At 47.9% G+C, this 26,980-nt stretch overlaps 1 protein-coding gene across 1 annotated transcript in view; it reads left to right on the top strand.

The window, feature by feature from the left end:
* Window positions 1-22,453, top strand: part of LOC311120199 (CWF19-like protein 1) — a gene marked incomplete at its 5' end in the record, with an annotated part of 35,284 nt that extends 12,831 nt beyond the window's left edge. Inside the window, 4 exons of the mRNA XM_084194816.1 lie at window positions 4,028-4,147; window positions 17,048-17,145; window positions 20,498-20,716; window positions 20,864-22,453. Coding sequence (XP_084050942.1) covers window positions 4,028-4,147; window positions 17,048-17,145; window positions 20,498-20,642 — 363 coding nt within the window. The remainder of the gene's footprint in view (window positions 1-4,027; window positions 4,148-17,047; window positions 17,146-20,497; window positions 20,717-20,863) is intronic.
* Between the last annotated feature and the right edge of the window lie 4,527 nt (window positions 22,454-26,980).

Here is a 26,980-nt window from a genome sequence, read left to right as displayed (position 1 = left end):
CCTCCTCTAGGGAGGCAGAGCAGCCAGGACCAGGCCAGCTCCCCCTGTAACAGTCTGTCCCTCCCCTCCTCTAGGGAGGCAGAGCAGCCAGGACCAGGCCAGCTCCCCCTGTAACAGTCTGTCCCTCCTCTAGGGAGGCAGAGCAGCCAGGACCAGGCCAGCTCCCCCTGTAACAGTCTGTCTCTCCCCTCCTCTAGGGAGGCAGAGCAGCCAGGACCAGGCCAGCTCCCCCTGTAACAGTCTGTCCCTCCCCTCCTCTAGGGAGGCAGAGCAGCCAGGACCAGGCCAGCTCCCCCTGTAACAGTCTGTCCCTCCTCTAGGGAGGCAGAGCAGCCAGGAACAGGCCAGCTCCCCCTGTAACAGTCTGTCCCTCCCCTCCTCTAGGGAGGCAGAGCAGCCAGGACCAGGCCAGCACCCCCTGTAACAGTCTGTCCCTCCCCTCCTCTAGGGAGGCAGAGCAGCCAGGACCAGGCCAGCTCCCCCTGTAACAGTCTGTCCCTCCCCTTTTCTAGGGAGGCAGAGCAGCCAGGACCAGGCCAGCTCCCCCTGTAACAGTCTGTCCCTCCCCTCCTCTAGGGAGGCAGAGCAGCCAGGACCAGGCCAGCTCCCCCTGTAACAGTCTGTCCCTCCCCTCCTCTAGGGGGGCAGAGCAGCCAGGACCAGGCCAGCTCCCCCTGTAACAGTCTGTCCCTCCCCTCCTCTAGGGAGGCAGAGCAGCCAGGACCAGGCCAGCTCCCCCTGTAACAGTCTGTCCCTCCCCTCCTCTAGGGAGGCAGAGCAGCCAGGACCAGGCCAGCTCCCCCTGTAACAGTCTGTTCCTCCCCTCCTCTAGGGAGGCAGAGCAGCCAGGACCAGGCCAGCTCCCCCTGTAACAGTCTGTCCCTCCCCTCCTCTAGGGAGGCAGAGCAGCCAGGACCAGGCCAGCTCCCCCCTGGAACAGTCTGTCCCTCCTCTAGGGAGGCAGAGCAGCCAGGACCAGGCCAGCTCCCCCTGTAACAGTCTGTCCCTCCCCTCCTCTAGGGAGGCAGAGCAGCCAGGACCAGGCCAGCTCCCCCTGTAACAGTCTGTCCCTCCTCTAGGGAGGCAGAGCAGCCAGGACCAGGCCAGCTCCCCCTGTAACAGTCTGTCCCTCCTCTAGGGAGGCAGAGCAGCCAGGACCAGGCCAGCTCCCCCTGTAACAGTCTGTCCCTCCCCTCCTCTAGGGAGGCAGAGCAGCCAGGACCAGGCCAGCTCCCCCTGTAACAGTCTGTCCCTCCCCTCCTCTAGGGAAGCAGAGCAGCCAGGACCAGGCCAGCTCCCCCTGTAACAGTCTGTCCCTCCCCTCCTCTAGGGAGGCAGAGCAGCCAGGACCAGGCCAGCTCCCCCTGTAACAGTCTGTCCCTCCCCTCCTCTAGGGAGGCAGAGCAGCCAGGACCAGGCCAGCTCCCCCTGTAACAGTCTGTCCCTCCCCTCCTCTAGGGAGGCAGAGCAGCCAGGACCAGGCCAGCTCCCCCCTGTAACAGTCTGTCCCTCCTCTAGGGAGGTAGAGCAGCCAGGACCAGGCCAGCTCCCCCTGTAACAGTCTGTCCCTCCTCTAGGGAGGCAGAGCAGCCAGGACCAGGCCAGCTCCCCCTGTAACAGTATGTCCCTCCCCTCCTCTAGGGAGGCAGAGCAGCCAGGACCAGGCCAGCTCCCCCTGTAACAGTCTGTCCCTCCCCTCCTCTAGGGAGGCAGAGCAGCCAGGACCAGGCCAGCTCCCCCTGTAACAGTCTGTCCCTCCTGTAGGGAGGCAGAGCAGCCAGGACCAGGCCAGCTCCCCCTGTAACAGTCTGTCCCTCCCCTCCTCTAGGGAGGCAGAGCAGCCAGGACCAGGCCAGCTCCCCCTGTAACAGTCTGTCCCTCCCCTCCTCTAGGGAGGCAGAGCAGCCAGGACCAGGCCAGCTCCCCCTGTAACAGTCTGTCCCTCCCCTCCTCTAGGGAGGCAGAGCAGCCAGGACCAGGCCAGCTCCCCCTGTAACAGTCTGTCCCTCCTCTAGGGAGGCAGAGCAGCCAGGACCAGGCCAGCTCCCCCTGTAACAGTCTGTCCCTCCTCTAGGGAGGCAGAGCAGCCAGGACCAGGCCAGCTCCCCCTGTAACAGTCTGTCCCTCCCCTCCTCTAGGGAGGCAGAGCAGCCAGGACCAGGCCAGCTCCCCCTGTAACAGTCTGTCCCTCCCCTCCTCTAGGGAGGCAGAGCAGCCAGGACCAGGCCAGCTCCCCCTGTAACAGTCTGTCCCTCCCCTCCTCTAGGGAGGCAGAGCAGCCAGGACCAGGCCAGCTCCCCCTGTAACAGTCTGTCCCTCCCCTCCTCTAGGGAGGCAGAGCAGCCAGGACCAGGCCAGCTCCCCCTGTAACAGTCTGTCTCTCCCCTCCTCTAGGGAGGCAGAGCAGCCAGGACCAGGCCAGCTCCCCCTGTAACAGTCTGTCCCTCCCCTCCTCTAGGGAGGCAGAGCAGCCAGGACCAGGCCAGCTCCCCCTGTAACAGTCTGTCCCTCCCCTCTAGGGAGGCAGAGCAGCCATGACCAGGCCAGCTCCCCCTGTAACAGTCTGTCCCTCCCCTCCTCTAGGGAGGCAGAGCAGCCAGGACCAGGCCAGCTCCCCCTGTAACAGTCTGTCCCTCCCCTCCTCTAGGGAGGCAGAGCAGCCAGGACCAGGCCAGCTCCCCCTGTAACAGTCTGTCCCTCCCCTCCTCTAGGGAGGCAGAGCAGCCAGGACCAGGCCAGCTCCCCCCTGTAACAGTCTGTCCCTCCTCTAGGGAGGTAGAGCAGCCAGGACCAGGCCAGCTCCCCCTGTAACAGTCTGTCCCTCCTCTAGGGAGGCAGAGCAGCCAGGACCAGGCCAGCTCCCCCTGTAACAGTCTGTCCCTCCCCTCCTCTAGGGAGGCAGAGCAGCCAGGACCAGGCCAGCTCCCCCTGTAACAGTCTGTCCCTCCCCTCCTCTAGGGAGGCAGAGCAGCCAGGACCAGGCCAGCTCCCCCTGTAACAGTCTGTCCCTCCTCTAGGGAGGCAGAGCAGCCAGGACCAGGCCAGCTCCCCCTGTAACAGTCTGTCCCTCCCCTCCTCTAGGGAGGCAGAGCAGCCAGGACCAGGCCAGCTCCCCCTGTAACAGTCTGTCCCTCCCCTCCTCTAGGGAGGCAGAGCAGCCAGGACCAGGCCAGCTCCCCCTGTAACAGTCTGTCCCTCCCCTCCTCTAGGGAGGCAGAGCAGCCAGGACCAGGCCAGCTCCCCCTGTAACAGTCTGTCCCTCCTCTAGGGAGGCAGAGCAGCCAGGACCAGGCCAGCTCCCCCTGTAACAGTCTGTCCCTCCTCTAGGGAGGCAGAGCAGCCAGGACCAGGCCAGCTCCCCCTGTAACAGTCTGTCCCTCCCCTCCTCTAGGGAGGCAGAGCAGCCAGGACCAGGCCAGCTCCCCCTGTAACAGTCTGTCCCTCCCCTCCTCTAGGGAGGCAGAGCAGCCAGGACCAGGCCAGCTCCCCCTGTAACAGTCTGTCCCTCCCCTCCTCTAGGGAGGCAGAGCAGCCAGGACCAGGCCAGCTCCCCCTGTAACAGTCTGTCCCTCCCCTCCTCTAGGGAGGCAGAGCAGCCAGGACCAGGCCAGCTCCCCCTGTAACAGTCTGTCTCTCCCCTCCTCTAGGGAGGCAGAGCAGCCAGGACCAGGCCAGCTCCCCCTGTAACAGTCTGTCCCTCCCCTCCTCTAGGGAGGCAGAGCAGCCAGGACCAGGCCAGCTCCCCCTGTAACAGTCTGTCCCTCCCCTCTAGGGAGGCAGAGCAGCCATGACCAGGCCAGCTCCCCCTGTAACAGTCTGTCCCTCCCCTCCTCTAGGGAGGCAGAGCAGCCAGGACCAGGCCAGCTCCCCCTGTAACAGTCTGTCCCTCCCCTCCTCTAGGGAGGCAGAGCAGCCAGGACCAGGCCAGCTCCCCCTGTAACAGTCTGTCCCTCCCCTCCTCTAGGGAGGCAGAGCAGCCAGGACCAGGCCAGCTCCCCCTGTAACAGACTGTCCCTCCCCTCCCCAGGTAGTCCCAGTGCCAGAGGATAAGTGTACCACTGAAGATATTAAAGAAGCCTTCATGCTGCAGGCGCAAGAACAGAACATGGAGCTAATGGAGATACCACAACATACTGACCTCCAACAGGTACACACAGAGACCTCCAACAGGTACACACAGAGACCTCCAACAGGGACACACAGAGACCTCCAACAGGGACACACAGAGACCTCCAACAGGTACACACAGAGACCTCCAACAGGTACACACTGAGACCTCCAACAGGTACACACAGAGACCTCCAACAGGGACACACAGAGACCTCCAACAGGTACACACAGAGACCTCCTACAGGTACACACAGAGACCTCCAACAGGTACACATAGACCTCCAACAGGTACACACAGAGACCCCCAACAGGTACACACAGAGTCCTCCAACAGGTACACACAGAGACCTCCAATAGGTACACACAGAGACCTCCAACAGGTACACACAGAGACCTCCAACAGGTACACACAGAGACCTCCAACAGGTACACACAGAGACCTCCAACAGGTACACACAGAGACCTCCAACAGGTACACACAGAGACCTCCAACAGGTACACACAGAGACCTCCAACAGGTACACATAGAGACCTCCAACAGGTACACACAGAGACCTCCAACAGGTACACACAGAGACCTCCAACAGGTACACACAGAGACCTCCAACAGGTACACACAGAGACCTCCAACAGGTACACACAGAGACCTCCAACAGGTACACACAGAGACCTCCAACAGGTACACACAGAGACCTCCAACAGGTACACAGAGACCTCCAGCAGGTACACACAGAGACCTCCAACAGGTACACACAGAGACCTCCAACAGGATACACACAGAGACCTCATACAGGAGACACAGAGACCTCATACAGGAGACACAGAGACCTCCAACAGGTACACACAGAGACCTCCAACAGGTACACACAGAGACCTCATACAGGAGACACAGAGACCTCATACAGGAGACACAGAGACCTCATACAGGAGACACAGAGACCTCATACAGGAGACACAGAGACCTCCAACAGGTACACACAGAGACCTCCAACAGGTACACACAGAGACCTCCAACAGGTACACACAGAGACCTCCAACAGGTACACACAGAGACCTCCAACAGGTACACATAGAGACCTCCAACAGGTACACACAGAGACCTCCAACAGGTACACACAGAGACCTCCAACAGGTACACACAGAGACCTCCAACAGGTACACACAGAGACCTCCAGCAGGTACACACAGAGACCTCCAGCAGGTACACACAGAGACCTCCAACAGGTACACACAGAGACCTCCAGCAGGTACACACAGAGACCTCCAACAGGTACACACAGAGATCTCCAACAGGTACACACAGAGACCTCCAACAGGTACACACAGAGACCTCCAACAGGTACACACAGAGACCTCATACAAGAGACACAGAGACCTCCAACAGGAGACACAGAGACCTCATACAGGAGACACAGAGACCTCATACAGGAGACACAGAGACCTCCAACAGGATACACACAGAGACCTCATACAGGAGACACAGAGACCTCCAACAGGATACACACAGAGACCTCATACAGGAGACACAGAGACCTCCAACAGGTACACACAGAGACCTCCAACAGGTACACACAGAGACCTCCAACAGGTACACACAGAGACCTCATACAAGAGACACAGAGACCTCATACAGGAGACACAGAGACCTCATACAGGAGACACAGAGACCTCATACAGGAGACACAGAGACCTCCAACAGGATACACACAGAGACCTCATACAGGAGACACAGAGACCTCCAACAGGATACACACAGAGACCTCATACAGGAGACACAGAGACCTCCAACAGGTACACACAGAGACATTTACATTACATTTTAGTCATTTAGCAGACGCTCTTAACCAGAGCGACTTACAGGAGCAATTAGGGTTAAGTGCCTTGCTCAAGGGCACATTAACGTCATTTAGCAGACGCTCTTAGCCAGAGCGACTCACAAATTGGTGCGTTCACCCTATAGCCAGTGGGATAACCACTTTACAATTTGGGGGGGGGGGGGGGTTAGAAGGAATACTTTATCCTATCCCAGGTATTCCTTAAAGAGGTGGGGTTTCAAATGTCTCCGGAAGGTGGTGAGTGACTCCGCTGTCCTGGCGTCGTGAGGGAGCTTGTTCCACCATTGGGGTGCCAGAGCAGCGAACAGTTTTGACTGGGCTGAGCGGGAGCTATGCTTCCGCAGAGGAAGGGGAGCCAGCAGGCCAGAGGTGGATGAACGCAATGTCCTCGTTTGGGTGTAGGGACTGATCAGAGCCTGAAGGTACAGAGGTGCCGTTCCCCTCACTGCTCCATAGGCAAGCACCATGGTCTTGTAGCGGATGCGAGCTTCAACTGGAAGCCAGTGGAGTGTGCGGAGGAGGGGGGTGACGTGAGAGAACTTGGGAAGGTTGAACACCAGACGGGCTGAGACCTCCAACAGGTACACACAGAGACCTCCAACAGGTACACACAGAGACCTCATACAGGAGACACAGAGACCTCATACAGGAGACACAGAGACCTCATACAGGAGACACAGAGACCTCATACAGGATACACAGAGACCTCATACAGGATACACAGAGACCTCATACAGGATACACACAGAGACCTCATACAGGAGACACAGAGACCTCATACAGGATACACAGAGACCTCATACAGGAGACACAGAGACCTCATACAGGAGACACAGAGACCTCATACAGGATACACAGAGACCTCATACAGGATACACACAGAGACCTCATACAGGATACACAGAGACCTCATACAGGATACACAGAGACCTCATACAGGATACACACAGAGACCTCATACAGGAGACACAGAGACCTCATACAGGATACACAGAGACCTCATACAGGATACACACAGAGACCTCATACAGGATACACACAGAGACCTCATACAGGAGACACAGAGACCTCATACAGGATACACACAGAGACCTCATACAGGAGACACAGAGACCTCATACAGGAGACACAGAGACCTCATACAGGATACACACAGAGACCTCATACAGGATACACACAGAGACCTCATACAGGATACACACAGAGACCTCATACAGGAGACACAGAGACCTCCAACAGGTACACACAGAGACCTCCAACAGGATACACACAGAGACCTCATACAGGATACACAGAGACCTCATACAGGATACACACAGAGACCTCATACAGGAGACACAGAGACCTCATACAGGAGACACAGAGACCTCATACAGGAGACACAGAGACCTCATACAGGAGACACAGAGACCTCATACAGGATACACACAGAGACCTCATACAGGAGACACAGAGACCTCATACAGGAGACACAGAGACCTCCAACAGGAGACACTCCTGGGGTGTATTCATTACTGCACACTTTATCAAAGTGTTTTGCAACGGAAAACGTTTAGCAAAGAACTAGTTTCTTATTGGACAAGTTCAGGTAGGTCCCTCCCTGTTTCGGCCCATTTGCTTCCGTTTGGTACCTATGAAATACACCCACGTTGACTTGTTTATTAGCTAATAATTAGGGCTGTCAAATTATTTCAAAAATATATCCACTTCATCTCATGGTTTTCTGTAGTTAACTACGGTTAATCATTTTTAAAAATTCTTGTTTGATTTTGACCCTAATTAAAGATGTTTCAATATAAAACACATATTTGGGTTGTAGGTATAATACATTTGGTTTTATAGGGGAAGAAAAACCTAAATAAACAGTTCTAAGACAATAACAACAGATCAGCCAGGTCAGAGGTCATGTCACTACCAAACAGCTATTAGATCTAACCAAGGATACTGATCCATGTTCTTCAACGGGAACTAGTCACAAGCTGATACTACTAGAATTGGGATCATTTCCTTAAATCTTTTGTCTTGAGAACTACAGCAAAAACAGTAGCTAAATGTAATGGATGTCCTGTTGTGATTTCAAATCATTGTGGGAAATGAGTTGAATATAGAGGAAATCAGCCATGGTATTCTACACATTCTGGTTTGGTTAGCTAGCTAACGTTAGCATAACTAGCTATCTACTTCTGTGCAAATTAAGTGTTTGCTGTTATCTAAAACGATGCTAGGGGATAACGATGCTAATGTTTTGTTATTTTAGACATTGAAGACATTGAGACTTGGGTCTCTTTTCCAAATACGCCGTGTATAATACAATATAAATATAAACATGATATATATTTATAATCCAATATATTTTTTCAATCCAAGATGGCGTAGCAGTGCGGTCGCTTTTATTTCATCGTCCTTGTGTAAATATCCCGTTTCTTGTTTTTTTTTGTCTATTTTGTATATATCTCTCAATTTTTACTTTTCATTCTTTAACTAAATATACTTTCCTGCAACCCGCCTCACCCAACGTGGAAAGGATTCTATTATTTCTTTATAACTTTCATCAAGAACCGTAAGCTGATACTAGTGTAGCCGCAACTAAATGGCTACCTGCTATTAGTCACCGTTAGCGTCTTCACCACTGTCCGTGGCCTACACTATCCACCAGCCAGCTCTAGCTCTAGCCTGGACAATTCGTCGGCCAGTCTGCACAGCGTGCTATCGACCCAGCGTGCTATCGACCCAGAGCTTATTGGACTTTCTGCCGGAATCACTGGACCCTAGCGCCGGATCATCACAACCAGCTAGCTAGCTGCAACCTGTTGTTGGCTGATTACCATTGCCCTATAGCAAGCACCAGTTAGCCTTGAGCTAGCCTCAGGCCCAGCTCCCGGCTATCTACCTCTCTGTCAACCGGACGGGACCTCCTAGTGTTGACACTGAGCCCCGCCGATCCAACACGACTGGTTTGCCGACGAAATAGTCTGATGTGGTTTCATCAGGCTTCCAGTTGCGACGACCACGAAGATCCATCTGCCAGCCCCGGCCCGCTAGCACACGCAAACTACAACTGTGCTCCCTGCTAGCTGTGCTGAAGCACCAATTTGAACTGCTCTCGGACTCACATATTGCTGTTCACTGGACCTTATGATCACTCAGCTGCACAGCTGATGCCTGCTGGACTGTTCCTTTACACGGTACCCTGTCCTGTTTATTCTGTTTAGTCTTAGCCCAAACGTTATCGCTATTTCCAGTTGTTGTCTTAGCTCTCTCTAATAACACCTGTGATTGCTTTATGCCTCTCTCCCATGTCAATTATGCCTTGCCTATTGCTGTTTGGGTTAGTTCTTATTATACAATTTCACTGTAGAACCCCTAGTCCCTCTCAAACTGCCTCAAATAGTTCCTTTGTTCCTCCCCCCATACACGCCGAGACCGGCTCAATCGGTGCCTCCAATGACGCTATCTCTTTCATTGTTACCCAACGCTTAGGGTTACCTGAACTGTACTCATATCCTTCCATATCCTTTTCTGTACATAATGCCCTGAATCTTTTCTACAACGCCCGGAGAACTGCCCCCTTTATTCTATGTACCCAACGCACTAGAAGACCAGTTCTTAAAGCCTTTAGTCGTATCCTTATTCTAGTCCTCCTCTGTTCCTCTGGTGATGTAGAGGCTAACCCAGGCCCTGCAGCCCCCAGTATCACTCCTACTCCCCAGGAACTATCATTTGTTGACTTCTGTAACCGTAAAAGTCTTGGTTTTCTGCACATAAATATCAGAAGCCTCCTTCCTAAGTTTGAGTTATTCACTGCGTTAGCACACTCTGCCAACCCTGATGTTCTAGCAGTGTCTGAATCCTGGCTTAGGAAGGTCACCAAAAATTCTGAAATTTCCATCCCCAACTATAACATTTTCCGTCTAGATAGAACTGCCAAAGGGGGTGGAGTTGCAATCTACTGTAGAGATAGCCTGCAGAGCTCTATCATACTATCCAGGTCTGTGCCCAAACAGTTTGAGCTTCTACTTCTAAAAATCCACCTTTCCAGAAATAAATCTCTCACTGTTGCCGCTTGCTACAGACCCCCCTCAGCTCCCAGCTGTGCCCTGGACACCATATGTGAATTGATTGCCCCCCATCTATCCTCAGAGTTCGTACTGCTTGGTGACCTAAATTGGGATATGCTTAACACCCCGGCCATCCTACAATCTAAACTAGATGCCCTCAATCTCACACAAATTATCAACGAACCTACCAGGTACAACCCTAAATCCGTAAACATGGGTACCCTCATAGATATCATCCTGACTAACTTACCCTCTAAATACACCTCCGCTGTCTTCAACCAGGATCTCAGCGATCACTGCCTTATTGCCTGCGTCCGTAACGGGTCCGCGGTCAAACGACCACCCCTCATCACTGTCAAACGCTCCCAAAAACACTTCAGCGAGCAGGCCTTCCTAATTGACCTGGCCCAGGTATCCTGGATGGATATAGATCTCATTCCGTCAGTAGAGGATGCCTGGTTGTTCTTTAAAAGTAATTTCCTCTCAATCTTAAATAGACATGCCCCATTCAAAAAATACAGAACTAAGAACAGATATAGCCCCTGGTTCTCCTCAGACTTGACTGCCCTTGACCAGCACAAAAACATCCTGTGGCGTACTGCATTAGCATCAAATAGCCCCCGCGATATGCAACTTTTCAGGGAAGTTAGGAACCAATATACACAAGCAGTTAGGAAAGCAAAGGCTAACTTTTTCAAACAGAAATTTGCATCCTGTAGCACTAACTCCAAAAAGTTTTGGGACACTGTAAAGTCCATGGAAAATAAGAGCACTTCCTCCCAGCTGCCCACTGCACTGAGGCTAGGAAACACTATCACCACCGATTTAAATCTACAATAATCGAGAATTTCAACAAGCATTTTGCTACGGCTGGCCATGCTTTCCACCTGGCTACCACTACCCCGGCCACCAGCTCTGCACCCTCCGCTGCAACTTGCCCATAACCCCCCCGCTTCTCCTTCACACAAATCCAGACAGCTGATGTTCTAAAAGAGCTGCAAAATCTGGACTCCTACAAATCATCTGGGCTAGACAATCTGGACCCTTTCTTTCTAAAACTAGCCGCCGAAATTGTCGCAACCCCTATTACTAGCCTGTTCAACCTCTCTTTCGTAACGTCTGAGATCCCCAGAGATTGGAAAGCTGCCGCGGTCATCCCCCTCTTCAAAGGGGGTGACACTCTAGATCCAAACTGTTACAGACCCATATCCATCCTGCCCTGCCTTTCAAAAGTTTTTGAAAGCCAAGTCAACAAACAGATCACCGACCATTTCGAATCCCACCGTACCTTCTCCGCTATGCAATCCGGTTTCCGAGCTGGTCATGGGTGCACTTCAGCCACGCTCAAGGTCCTAAACGATATTATAACCGCGATCGATAATAGACAGTACTGTGCAGCCGTCTTCATCGACCTGGCCAAGGCTTTCGACTCTGTCAACCACCGCATTCTTATTGGCAGACTAAATAGCCTTGGTTTCTCAAATGACTGCCTCGCCTGGTTCACAAACTACTTCTCAGATAGAGTTCAATGTGTCAAATCGGAGGGCCTGTTGTCTGGACCTATGGCAGTCTCTATGGGGGTGCCACAGGGTTCAATTCTTGGGCCGACTCTTTTCTCTGTGTATATCAATGATGTCGCTCTTGCTGCTGGTGACTCTCAGATCCACCTCTACGCAGACGACACCATTTTGTATACATCTGGCCCTTCATTGGACACTGTGTTAACAAACCTCCAAACGAGCTTCAATGCCATACAACACTCCTTCAGTAGCCTCCAACTGCTCTTAAACACTAGTAAAACTAAATGCATGCTCTTCAACCGAACGCTGCTTGCACCCGCCCACCCGACTAGAATCACTACTCTCGACGGGTCTGACCTAGAGTATGTGGACAACTACAAATATCTAGGTGTCTGGTTAGACTGTAAACTCTCCTTCCAGACTCACATTAAGAATCTCCAATCCAAAGTTAAATCTAGAATCGGTTTCCTATTTCGCAACAAAGCCTCCTTCACTCATGCTGCCAAACATGCCCTCGTAAAACTGACTATCCTACCGATCCTTGACTTCGGCGATGTCATTTACAAAATAGCCTCCAACACTCTACTCAGCAAATTGGATGTAGTCTATCACAGTGCCATCCGTTTTGTCTCCAAAGCCCCATACACTACCCACCACTGTGACCTGTACGCTCTTGTTGGCTGGTCCTCACTACATATTCGTCGCCAAACCCACTGGCTCCAGGCCATCTATAAATCACTGCTAGGCAAATCCCCGCCTTATCTTAGCTCATTGGTCACCATAGCAACACCCACCCGTAGTCTGCGCTCCAGCGGGTATATCTCACTGGTCATCCCCAAAGCCAACACCTCCTTTGGCCGCAATTCCTTCCAGTTCTCTGCTGCCAATGACTGGAACAAATTGCAAAAATCTCTGAAGCTGGAGACACTTATCTCCCTCACTAACTTTAAGCATCAGTTGTCAGAGCACCTTACCGATCACTGCACCTGTACACAGCCCATCTGAAATTAGCCCGCCCAACTACCTCATCCCTATATTATTTATTTTGCTCATTTGCACCCCAGTATCTCTATTTGCACATCATCTCTTGCACATCTATCATTCCAGTGTTAATACTAATTGTAATTATTTTGCACTATAGCCTATTTATTGCCTTACCTCCATAACTTGCTACATTTGCACACACTGTATATATATGTATTTCTGTTGTATTTTTGACTTTGTTTTGTTTTACCCCATATGTAACTCTGTGTTGTTGTTTTTATCACACTGCTTTGCTTTATCTTGGCCAGGTCGCAGTTGTAAATGAGAACTTGTTCTCAACTGGTTTACCTGGTTAAATAAAGGTGAAATAAAATAAAAAAATAAAAAAGTATATAGATTGCTATCGCTATAGATATACACTACTAGTAAAAAGTTTGGACTCAAATCAAATCACATTTTATTTGCCACACGCGCCGAATACAACAGGTGTAGACATTACAGTGAAATGCTTACTTACATTATTCAAGGGTTTTTCTTTATTTTTACTATTTTCTACATTGTAGAATAATAGTGAAGACATCGAAACTATGAAATAACATGTGGAATCATGTTGTAACCAAAAAAGTGTTAAATAAATCAACATTTATTTTATATTTGAGATACTTCAAATAGCCACCCTTTGCCTTGATGACAGCTTTGCACACTCTTGGCATTCTCTCAACCAGCTTCATGAGGAATGCTTTTCCAACAGTCTTGAAGGAGTTCCCACATATGCTGAGCACTTGTTGGCTGCTTTTCCTTCACTCTGCTGTCCAACTCATCCCAAACCATCTCAATTGGGTTGAGGTTGGGGGATTGTGGAGGCCAGGTCATCTGATGCAGCACTCCATCACTCTCCTTCTTGGTCAAATAGCCCTTACACAGCCTGGAGGTGTGTTGGGTCATTGTCCTGTTGAAAAACAAATGATAGTCCCACTAAGCCCAAACCAGATGGGATGGCGTATCGCTGCAGAATGCTGTGGTAGCCATGCTGGTTAAGTGTGCCTTGAATTCTAAATAAATCACAGACAGTGTCACCAGCAAAGCACCCCCACACCATAACACCTCCTCCTCCATGCTTTACGGTGGGAACTACACATGCGGAGATCATCCGTTCACCCACACCGTGTCTCACAAAGACACAGCAGTTGGAACCAAAAATCTCACATTTGGACACCAGACCAAAGGACACATTTCCACCGGTCTAATGTCCATTGCTCGTGTTTCTTGGCCCAAGCAAGTCTCTTCTTATTATTGGTGTCCTTTAGTAGTGGTTTCTTTGCAGCTTTTCGACCATGAAGGCCTGATTCACACAGTCCCCTCTGAATAGTTGATGTTGTGATGTGTCTGTGACTTGAACTCTGTGAAGCATTTATTTGGGCTGCAATTTCTGAGGCTGGTAACTCTAATGAACTCTGGGTCTTCCATTCGTGTGGCGGACCTCATGAGAGCCAGTTTCATCATAGCGCTTGATGGTTTTTGCGACTGCACTTGAAGAAACTTTCAAAGTTCTTGAAATGTTCCATATTGACTGACCTTCATGTCTTAAAGTAATGATGGACTGTTGTTTCTCTTTGCTTATTTGAGCTGTTATTGCCATAATATGGAATTGGTCTTTTATCAAATAGGGCTATCTTCTGTATACCCCCCCCCCCCCCTACCTTGTCACAACACAACTGATTGGCTCCAACGCATTAAGGAGGAAAGAAATTCCACAAATTAACTTTAAAGAAGGCACACCTGTTAATTGAAATGCATTCCAGGTGACTACCTCATGAAGCTGGTTGAGAGAATGCCAAGAGTGTGCAAAGCTGTCATCAAGGCAAAGGGTGGCTATTTGAAGAATCTCAAATATAAAATATATTTTGATTTATTTAACACTTTTTTGGTTACAACATGATTCCATATGTGTTATTTCATAGTTTTGATGTCTTCACTATTATTCTATAATGTAGAAAATAGTAAAAATAAAGGAAAACACTTGATTGAGTCTCAACTTTTGACTGGTAGTGTTTAGATATATACAAGTGCAATCGGAAAGTATTCAGACCCCTTGACCTTTTCCACATTTTGTTACGTTACAGCCTTTATTCTAAAATGGATTAAATAGTTTTTTTTCCTTATCAATCTACACACGATGCCCCATAATGACAAAGCAAAAACAGGTTTTTAGAAATATTCGCACATTTATAAAAAAAAAAAAACTGATATCACATTTACATAAGTATTCAGACCCTTTACTCAGTACTTTGTTGAAGCACCTTTTGCAGCGATTACAGCCTCGAGTCTTCTTGGGTATGACGCTACAAGCTTGGCACACCTGTATTTGGGGAGTTTCTCCCATTCTTCTCTGCAGATCCTCTCAAGCTCTGTCAGGTTGGATGGGGAGCGTCGCTGCACATCTATTTTCAGGTCTCTCCAGAGATGTTCGATCAGGTTCAAGTCCGGGCTCTGGCTGGGCCGCTCAAGGACATTCAGAGACTTGTCCCGAAGCCACTCCTGAATTGTCTTGGCCCCACAGCATGATGCTGCCACCACCATGCTTCACCGTAGGGATGGTTTCATCAGCATGATGCTGCCACCACCATGCTTCACCGTAGGGATGGTTTCATCAGACAGGAGAATCTGGTTTCTCATGGTCTGACAGTCCTTTAAGTGCCTTTTGGCAAACTCCAAGCGGGCTATCATGTGCCTTTCACTGAGGAGTGGCTTCCATCTGGCCACTCTACAATAAAGGCCTGGTTTGGTGGAATGCTGCAGAGATGGTTGTCCTTCTGGAAGGTTCTCCCATCTCCACAGAGGAACTCTGGAGCTCTGTCAGAGTGACCATAGGGTTCTTGGTCACCTCCCTGACCAAGGCCCTTCTCCCCACCGATTGCTCAGTTTGGCCGGGCGGCCAGCTCTAGGAAGAGTCTTCGTGGTTCCAAACTTCTTCCATTTAAGAATGATGGAGGCCACTGTGTTGAAGGCCACTATGGTATTAATGGAGGCCACTGTGTTGAAGGCCACTATGGTATTAATGGAGGCCACTGTGTTGAAGGCCACTATGGTATTAATGGAGGCCACTGTATTGAAGGGCACTATGGTATTAATGGAGGCCACTATGGTATTAATGGAGGCCACTGGGTTGAAGGCCACTATGGTATTAATGGAGGCCACTGTGTTGAAGGCCACTATGGTATTAATGGAGGCCACTGTGTTGAAGGCCACTATGGTATTAATGGAGGCCACTGTGTTGAAGGCCACTATGGTATTAATGGAGGCCACTGCGTTGAAGGCCACTATGGTATTAATGGAGGCCACTGTGTTGAAGGCCACTATGGTATTAATGGAGGCCACTGTGTTGAAGGCCACTATGGTATTAATGGAGGCCACTGTGTTGAAGGCCACTATGGTATTAATGGAGGCCACTGTGTTGAAGGCCACTATGGTATTAATGGAGGCCACTGTGTTGAAGGCCACTATGGTATTAATGGAGGCCACTGTGTTGAAGGCCACTATGGTAGACGGCATCCAAAGGGTTAAGAGTAGTAGCAGCTGCACTTTGATAAATAATATCACCATAACCAAGAACAGGTAAAACGGTTGACTGAATAATCTGCTTTCTACTGCTTAGAGAAGGCATGATCTGTTCTGTAGAAAAAGGCCACTTAAAATCGTAGCTTCTTAACCAGCTATATGTTTCTTAAACGTCACATCCGTATCAATGCAAATGCCCAAGTATTTATATGCGGGAACACATTCTATTGGAGAACCACCTAATGTGTGAACATGTAGTTCATCTGAAACGTTCTTACAAGAGTTTAAAAACATGTATTTCGTTTTTAGCTTATGATAGTAATGGTAACAATGCTAGTTGGTAACTGTGGTGGCCAAAAACAAACCTTTGCTGATAATGCCGTGATGATAAGAAGTCCGCCGACACTGTACTTTGTTTATAAAGGTTTATTATAACAAAGAGTTTCAGCGTCAGATTTACAGATACCTGCAGATATCTGAAGAACAGCAGGAGCCAATTCTGTAATTCGCTATTCCCCCTCCTCCCTGTTCAAGACATGGTATTTATGTCATATATGACATAGTATGGCGTGATTTTAATATCCAATCCCTGGCCTTTTTCACATATCTTCCCATATCCTTTTTTCCAGGAACTTTAGTAATGCTTTCCAGATGTTTCAGCAAAGTAGAGTAAAGTTCATCTGTTACACCATTTGCAATGTCAGCACAATCACAGAGCCTAAGACACTACATAACAATGCTAGTTGATAATGCTTGAAACTAACACTGATAGGTGATGATAATGCTAGGAGCTGAAACTGTTTGTGGTCCTCTGTAGCTCAGTTGGTAGAGCATGGTGTTTGCAACGCCAGGATAGTGAGTTCGATTCCCGGGACCACCCAGACGTAAAATGTATGCACACATGACTCTAAGTCGCTTTGACATATTTTATGATAATGCTTGGTTATGATAGAAGGTAATCATTTGTTTGTGTTTGTATCAGATTGCTCCTCCAGGGACACCGTACTTCTACGTAGAGCTGGACTCTGGAGAGAAACTCTTCTACCGCATTCTGAAAAACTTCCCTCTGCAGTTTGGCAGGTACACACACACACACACACACACACACACACACACACACACACACACACACACACACACACACACACACACACATCATGTGTGATATCACCTAGAAACTAGTGATGTGCATCTTTCAAGGATAAACCTATGTGTTATGGCTTTACACCCCCTGCTATATTGTTGATAAAGAGTTACCTGTCTATCAGAACACAGAGGGTGTTCTTTAATGGAAGCCTCTCCAACAAAATCCAGGTAGAATCAGGAATTCCCTAGGACAGCTGTCTAGGCCCCTTACTTTTTAAAATCTTTACTAATGACATGCCACTGGCTTTGAGTAAAGCCAGAGTATCTATGTATGCGGATGACTCAACACTATACACGTCAGCTACTACAGCGACTGAAATGACTGCAACACTTAACAAAGAGCTGCAGTTAGTTTCAGAATGGGTGGCAAGGTTAGTACTAAATATTTCAAAAACTGAAAGCATTGTATTTGGGACAAATCATTCACTAAACCTAAACCTCAACTAAATCTTGTAATGAATAATGTGGAAATGTAGCAAGTTGAGGAGACTAAACTGCTTGGAGTAACCCTGGATTGTAAACAGTCATGGTCAAAACATATTGATACAACAGTAGCTAAGATGGGGAGAAGTCTGTCCATAATAAAGCGCTGCTCTGCCTTCTTAACAACACTATCAACACGGCAGGTCCTACAGGCCCTAGTTTTGTCGCAGCTGGACTACTGTTCAGTCATATGGTCATGGTCAGGTCCTTTGTAGCTCAATTGGTAGAGCATGGCGCTTGTAACGCCAGGGTAGTGGGTTCGATCCCCGGGACCACCCATATGTAAATATGTATGCGCACATGACTGTAAGTCGCTTTGGATAAAAGCATCTGCTAAATGGTTTGCACACATCTCAGGAGGGATTTTGTCCCACTCCTCTTTGCAGATCTTCTCCAAGTCATTAAGGTTTCGAGGCTGACGTTTGGCAACTCGAACATTCAGCTCCCTCCACAGATTTTCTATGGGATTAAGGTCTGGAGACTGGCTAGGCCACTCCAGGACCTTCATGTGCTTCTTCTTGAGCCACTCCTTTGTTGCCTTGGCCGTGTGTTTTGGGTCATTGTCATGCTGGAATACCCATCCACGACCCATTTTCAATGCCCTGGCTGAGGGAAGGAAGTTCTCACCCAAGATTTGACGGTACATGGCCCCGTCCATCGTCCCTTTGATGCAGTGAAGTTGTCCTGTCCCCTTAGCAGAAAAACACCCCCAAAGCATAATGTTTCCACCTCCATGTTTGACGGTGGGGATGGTGTTCTTGGGTCATAGGCAGCATTCCTCCTCCTCCAAACACGGCGAGTTGAGATTTTGGTCTCATCTGACCACAACACTTTCACCCAGTTCTCCTCTGAATCATTCAGATGTTCATTGGCAAACTTCAGACGGGCCTGTATATGTGCTTTCTTGAGCAGGGGGACCTTGCGGGCGCTGCAGGATTTCAGTCCTTCACAGCGTAGTGTGTTACCAATTGTTTTCTTGGTGACTATGGTCCCAGCTGCCTTGAGATCATTGACAAGATCCTCCCGTGTAGTTCTGGGCTGATTCCTCACCGTTCTCATGATCATTGCAACTCCACGAGGTGAGATCTTGTATGGAGCCCCAGGCCGAGAGAGATTGACAGTTCTTTTGTTTTTCTTCCATTTGCGAATAATCGCACCAACTGTTGTCACCTTCTCACCAAGCTTCTTGGCGATGGTCTTGTAGCCCATTCCAGCCGTGTGTAGGTCTACAATCTTGTCCCTGACATCCTTGGAGAGCTCTTTGGTCTTGGCCATGGTGGAGAGAATCTGATTGATTGATTGCTTCTGTGGACAGGTGTCTTTTATACAGGTAACAAGCTGAGATTAGGAGCACTCCCTTTAAGAGTGTGCTCCTAATCTCAGCTCGTTACCTGTATAAAAGACACCTGGGAGCCTGAAATCTTTCTGATTGAGAGGGGGTCAAATACTTATTTCCCTCATTAAAATGCAAATCAATTTATAACATTTTTGACATGCGTTTTTCTGGATTGTTGTGTTATTCTGTCTCTCACTGTTCAAATAAACCTACCATTAAAAGTATAGACTGATCATTTCTTTGTCAGTGGGCAAACGTACAAAATCAGCAGGGGATCAAATACTTTTTTCCCTCACTGTAGATCAATGACTGTCAACACAGTTACATGCAGTTCCACACTGCAGTTGTCACAAAAGATGAGAGGTGTTTTCAGAAGGTAGAAAGAATGTAATATGCAGAAACAGAAATAGTGAACCAGCGTTCTGTAACGTCTCAACCTATTTCCTGAACCAGGGTTCTGTAACGTCTCAACCTATTTCCTGAACCAGGGTTCTGTAACGTCTCAACCTATTTCCTGAACCAGCGTTCTGTAACGTCTCAACCTATTTCCTGAACCAGCGTTCTGTAACGCCTCAACCTATTTCCTGAACCAGGGTTCTGTAACGTCTCAACCTATTTCCTGAACCAGCGTTCTGTAACGTCTCAACCTATTTCCTGAACCAGCGTTCTGTAACGCCTCAACCTATTTCCTGAACCAGGGTTCTGTAACGTCTCAACCTATTTCCTGAACCAGCGTTCTGTAACGTCTCAACCTATTTCCTGAACCAGCGCTCTGTAACGTCTCAACCTATTTCCTGACCGACGCATGCTACATTTGGATCTGTTAGGGGTCTTAAACATTTGATTCGGGGACCGATGCGTATCGGTGGATCATTGCATCACTACTAAAAACAGTTACTAACGTGTGTCTTTCTCTCTGTGTGTGTGTGTGTGTGTGTGTGTGTGTGTGTGTGTGTGTGTGTGTGTGTGTGTGTGTGTGTGTGTCTGTGTGTGGTGTGTGTGTGGTGTGTGTGTGTGTGTCTGTGTGTGGTGTGTGTGTGGTGTGTGTGTGTGTGTGTGTGTGTGTGTGTGTGTGTGTGTCTGTGTGTGGTGTGTGTGTGGTGTGTGTGTGGTGTGTGTGTGTGTGTATGTGTGTCTGTGTGTGTGTGGTGTGTGTGTGTGTGTGTGTGTGTGTGTCTGTGTGTGGTGTGTGTGTCTGTGTGTGTGTGTGTGTGTGTGTGTGTGTGTGGTGTGTGTGTGTGTGTGTGTGTGTGTCTGTGTGTGGTGTGTGTGTCTGTGTGTGTGTGGTGTGTGTGTCTGTGTGTGTGTGTGTGTGTGTGTGTGTGTGTGTGTGTCTGTGTGTGGTGTGTGTGTGTGTGTGTGTGTGTGTGTGTGTGTGTGTGTGTGGTGTGTGTGTGTGTGTGTGTGTGTGTCTGTGTGTGGTGTGTGTGTGTGTGTGGTGTGTGTGTGTGTGTGTGTGTGGTGTAGGGAGGTGTTGGCCAGCGAGGCGGTACTGAACGTCCCGGAGAGGGCAGACTGGAGAGAGTGTAAACAGAGCCGAGAGGAGGAGGACAGTCTGAGCAAACAACTACGAGACGACTTCCAACCATACGACTTCGCCCTGGAAGACTGAGCACCCCCCCACACACGTTCCCATACAGTAGGGGTGTCCCGTTGGGCACGGGGACTTCTGGAATAACCAAACCAGTCCTATAGGACAGTCTGAGCAAACAACTACGAGACGACTTCCAACCATACGACTTCGCCCTGGAAGACTGAGCACCCCCCCACACACGTTCCCATACAGTAGGGGTGTCCCGTTGGGCACGGGGACTTCTGGAATAACCAAACCAGTCCTATAGGCTATGCTGCCTGGTAGGCCTATGGCTCCAGTAAATCTGATCTGAAAAAACCCATTTCAGGCTATTCCGTTAAAACAACTTGAGTAATCAAAATTCAAATCTTAATTGGCGTATTTCAAAAACGGTCCTTTTATGAGGCGCAGTGAGGGAACTAGTTCTGTACGATGGCGATTGGTGGGGTCGATAAACCAGGAGGATCCTCCATCGTTCAAATCTCCAGTTTGGGAACATTTTTGGCTTTCAAGTAAATGACAACGGTGATGGATGTAGTTGTGGATAAAACATTAACAGGATACCGCTGCTGCACAGCGAGAATAGCTGCTGCCAAAAACCTCCAACATGTTGACACGTTTACGCCGACATCACCCCAGGAAACCGTAGCGTGACGGAAACACCAAGAAATCACACGACATCCTCTCCCCTCTGCATTCAAACCGGGCCAAAGGAACTCAGAGCGATAGGTAGGCTATGTTTTATATGTTTTACAGTCTTTGGTTGATAGCCGCGGATATGAGGCCGTTCTCGGGGGTTGAGAATAGGGGGTTTCAGCACCTCGTCAGATTGCTCGAGCAACGTTACGAACTTCCCTTTTTCAACGGGTAGCACCCACTTTATATGCCACATACGACTGGGATAAATCTACTTGAACGTCCCTCCAGCTGGTGATTACTAAGTGGGAAACTATCATTGTGTGGACCCACCTCTCCCACATTCTGACCTCCCCTACTAAGGACATGGCCTCTATAGCAGTAGTTTCCCCGCCTCTCCCACATTCTGACCTCCCCTACTAAGGACATGGCCTCTATAGCAGTAGTTTCCCCACCTCTCCCACATTCTGACCTCCCCTACTAAGGACATGGCCTCTATAGCAGTAGTTTCCCCGCCTCTCCCACATTCTGACCTCCCCTACTAAGGACATGGCCTCTATAGCAGTAGTTTCCCCACCTCTCCCACATTCTGACCTCCCCTACTAAGGACATGGCCTCTATAGCAGTAGTTTCCCCGCCTCTCCCACATTCTGACCTCCCCTACTAAGGACATGGCCTCTATAGCAGTAGTTTTTATGAATGTGGTTTTTGAACTATAATTCGTTTCCAAGCATGACGGCTGTCCTTTTAGGTTGACGCAGCTTGTTGGCCGTGAGCCAATCGGTGATTCTCAACAAGTTCAAATCACATGAATGCAATCGACTGGTATTTATGACTTCACAACTGGACAATTCCCTCATGGTTCCAAACGCAGCATCGGAGTGGAAACTTGAGAGCCCCAACATAACAATCTGCTCACAACAGACAATGCCAGGAACAGTGTGAATGGCATTTCATTTCCCCGCTGTACTGAACTGTGACCCCAAAAACGCAAAAAGTCCCTCCCCTCTGGCCTTCTCCTCCAATGGGTTTTAAGGAGACGTTGAGAGAGGTGAGGAGGATGTAGTTGATCTTCCCTTAGTAAAGCACTTCCTGCCTTCAGTTTTTTACTTCAATCCAATAAAATAACCATCTGAAATAGAAGTATTCAGAATGTGGAGATAAATCAGTGTCATCATTTTGTAAAAGGTCCCTGATTAAAAGCCTTTTTTGTATGTTTGTTTTTGAGTCTTGATTTCCTCAAAGCTTTGCCAGCATGCTGTGTGTTAGTAGAGAGGATGGAAGTCTCTGGTGTTAGAGATTCCTGATGACTCATCCTGACCAGCAGAGGGCAGCATCTACTTCACCAGGGGTATATTACTAAGGACTAGTTGACCAGGGGTATATTACTAACTAAGGACTAGTTGACCAGGGGAATATTACTAAGGACTAGTTCACCAGAGGTATATTACTAACTAAGGACTAGTTCACCAGGGGTATATTACTAACTAAGGACTAGTTCATCAGGGGTATATTACTAAGGACTAGTTCACCAGGGGTATATTACTAACTAAGGACTAGTTCACCAGGGGTATATTACTAGCTAAGGACTAGTTCATCAGGGGTATATTACTAAGGACTAGTTGACCAGGGGTATATTACTAACTAAGGACTAGTTCACCAGGGGTATATTACTAACTAAGGACTAGTTCACCAGGGGTATATTACTAAGGACTAGTTCACCAGGGGTATATTACTAGCTAAGGACTAGTTGACCAGGGGTATATTACTAGCTAAGGACTAGTTCATCAGGGGTATATTACTAAGGACTAGTTGACCAGGGGTATATTACTAACTAAGGACTAGTTCACCAGGGGTATATTACTAACTAAGGACTAGTTCATCAGGGGTATATTACTAAGGACTAGTTGACCAGGGGAATATTACTAAGGACTAGTTCACCAGGGGTATATTACTAAGGACTAGTTCACCAGGGGTATATTACTAACTAAGGACTAGTTCACCAGGGGAATATTACTAACTAAGGACTAGTTCACCAGGGGTATATTACTAAGGACTAGTTCACCAGGGGTATATTACTAACTAAGGACTAGTTGACCAGGGGTATATTACTAACTAAGGACTAGTTCACCAGGGGTATATTACTAACTAAGGACTAGTTCATCAGGGGTATATTACTAAGGACTAGTTGACCAGGGGAATATTACTAAGGACTAGTTCACCAGGGGTATATTACTAAGGACTAGTTCACCAAGGGTATATTACTAACTAAGGACTAGTTCACCAGGGGAATATTACTAACTAAGGACTAGTTCATCAGGGGTATATTACTAAGGACTAGTTGACCAGGGGTATATTACTAAGGACTAGATCACCAGGGGAATATTACTAAGGACTAGTTCATCAAGGGTATATTACTAACTAAGGACTAGTTGACCAGTGTTACAGTGGGGGAAAAAAGTATTTAGTCAGCCACCAATTGTGCAAGTTCTCCCACTTAAAAAGATGAGAGAGGCCTGTAATTTTCATCATAGGTACACGTCAACTATGACAGACAAATTGAGAATTTTTTTCTCCAGAAAATCACATTGTAGGATTTTTTATGAATTTATTTGCAAATTATGGTGGAAAATAAGTATTTGGTCACCTACAAACAAGCAAGATTTCTGGCTCTCACAGACCTGTAACTTCTTCTTTAAGAGGCTCCTCTGTCCTCCACTCGTTACCTGTATTAATGGCACCTGTTTGAACTTGTTATCAGTATAAAAGACACCTGTCCACAACCTCAAACAGTCACACTCCAAACTCCACTATGGCCAAGACCAAAGAGCTGTCAAAGGACACCAGAAACAAAATTGTAGACCTGCACCAGGCTGGGAAGACTGAATCTGCAATAGGTAAGCAGCTTGGTTTGAAGAAATCAACTGTGGGAGCAATTATTAGGAAATGGAAGACATACAAGACCACTGATAATCTCCCTCGATCTGGGGCTCCACGCAAGATCTCACCCCGTGGAGTCAAAATGATCACAAGAACGGTGAGCAAAAATCCCAGAACCACACGGGGGGACCTAGTGAATGACCTGCAGAGAGCTGGGACCAAAGTAACAAAGCCTACCATCAGTAACACACTACGCCGCCAGGGACTCAAATCCTGCAGTGCCAGACGTGTCCCCCTGCTTAAGCCAGTACATGTCCTGGCCCGTCTGAAGTTTGCTAGAGTGCATTTGGATGATCCAGAAGAGGATTGGGAGAATGTCATATGGTCAGATGAAACCAAAATATAACTTTTTGGTAAAAACTCAACTCGTTGTGTTTGGAGGACAAAGAATGCTGAGTTGCATCCAAAGAACACCATACCTACTGTGAAGCATGGGGGTGGAAACATCATGCTTTGGGGCTGTTTTTCTGCAAAGGGACCAGGACGACTGATCCGTGTAAAGGAAAGAATGAAAGGGGCCATGTATCGTGAGATTTTGAGTGAAAACCTCCTTCCATCAGCAAGGACATTGAAGATGAAACGTGGCTGGGTCTTTCAGCATGACAATGATCCCAAACACACCGCCCGGGCAACGAAGGAGTGGCTTCGTAAGAAGCATTTCAAGGTCCTGGAGTGGCCTAGCCAATCTCCAGATCTCAACCCCATAGAAAATCTTTGGAGGGAGTTGAAAGTCTGTGTTGCCCAGCGACAGCCCCAAAACATCACTGCTCTAGAGGAGATCTGCATGGAGGAATGGGCCAAAATACCAGCAACAGTGTGTGAAAACCTTGTGAAGACTTACAGAAAACGTTTGACCTGTGTCATTGCCAACAAAGGGTATATAACAAAGTATTGAGAAACTTTTGTTATTGACCAAATACTTATTTTCCACCATAATTTGCAAATAAATTCATAAAAAATCCTACAATGTGATTTTCTGGATTTTCTTTTCTCATTTTGTCTGTCATAGTTGACGTGTACCTATGATGAAAATTACAGGCCTCTCTCATTTTTTTAAGTGGGAGAACTTGCACAATTGGTGGCTGACTAAATACTTTTTTCCCCCACTGTATATTACTAACTAAGGACTAGTTCACCAGGGGTATATTACTAAGGACTAGTTGACCAGGGGTATATTACTAACTAAGGACTAGTTGACCAGGGGTATATTACTAACTAAGGACTAGTTCACCAGGGGTATATTACTAAGGACTAGTTGACCAGGGGAATAGTACTAACTAAGGACTAGTTCACCAGGGGTATATTACTAACTAAGGACTAGTTCACCAGGGGTATATTACTAACTAAGGACTAGTTCACCAGGGGAATATTACTAACTAAGGACTAGTTCATCAGGGGTATATTACTAACTAAGGACTAGTTCACCAGGGGAATATTACTAACTAAGGGCTAGTTCATCAGGGGTATATTAATAAGGACTAGTTGACCAGGGGTATATTACTAAGGACTAGTTCACCAGGGGTATATTACTAAGGACTAGTTGACCAGGGGTATATTACTAACTAAGGACTAGTTCACCAGAGGTATATTACTAACTAAGGACTAGTTGACCAGGGGTATATTACTAACTAAGGACTAGTTCACCAGGGGTATATTACTAACTAAGGACTAGTTCATCAGGGGTATATTAATAAGGACTAGTTTACCAGGGGTATATTACTAAGGACTAGTTCACCAGGGGTATATTACTAAGGACTAGTTGACCAGGGGTATATTACTAACTAAGGACTAGTTCACCAGGGGTATATTACTAACTAAGGACTAGTTGACCAGGTGTATATTACTAAGGACTAGTTCATCAGGGGTATATTACTAAGGACTAGATCACCAGGGGTATATTACTAAGGACTAGTTCACCAGGGGTATATTACTAACTAAGGACTAGTTCATCAGGGGTATATTACTAAGGACTAGATCACCAGGGGAATATTACTAACTAAGGACTAGTTCACCAGGGGAATATTACTAAGGACTAGTTCATCAAGGGTATATTACTAACTAAGGACTAGTTCACCAGGGGTATATTACTAACTAAGGACTAGTTCACCAGGGGTATATTACTAACTAAGGACTAGTTGACCAGGGGAATAGTACTAACTAAGGACTAGTTGACCAGGTGTATATTACTAAGGACTAGTTGACCAGGGGTATATTACTAAGGACTAGTTGACCAGGGGTATATTACTAAGGACTAGTTGACCAGGGGTATATTACTAAGGACTAGTTGACCAGGGGAATATTACTAACTAAGGACTAGTTCACCAGGGGAATATTACTAACTAAGGACTAGTTCACCAGGGGTATATTACTAACTAAGGACTAGTTCACCAGGGGAATATTACTAACTAAGGACTAGTTGACCAGGGGTATATTACTAACTAAGGACTAGTTGACCAGGGGTATATTACTAACTAAGGACTAGTTGACCAGGGGTATATTACTAACTAAGGACTAGTTGACCAGGGGTATATTACTAACTAAGGACTAGTTGACCAGGGGTATATTACTAACTAAGGACTAGTTAATCAGGGGTATATTACTAACTAAGGACTAGTTCACCAGGGGTATATTACTAACTAAGGACTAGTTCACCAGGGGAATAGTACTAACTAAGGACTAGTTCACCAGGGGTATATTACTAACTAAGAACTAGTTCACCAGGGGTATATTACTAACTAAGGACTAGTTCACCAGGGGTATATTACTAACTAAGGACTCAGCCACAAAATCTGATTTTAATC

Source organism: Coregonus lavaretus, assembly GCF_964263955.1.
Source record: "Coregonus lavaretus genome assembly, contig: HAP1_SCAFFOLD_4979, whole genome shotgun sequence".
NCBI classification, from domain to species: domain Eukaryota; kingdom Metazoa; phylum Chordata; class Actinopteri; order Salmoniformes; family Salmonidae; genus Coregonus; species Coregonus lavaretus.
The sequence above is the reverse complement of the archived record's forward strand: the minus strand, read 5'-3'. Positions and strand labels throughout refer to the sequence as shown.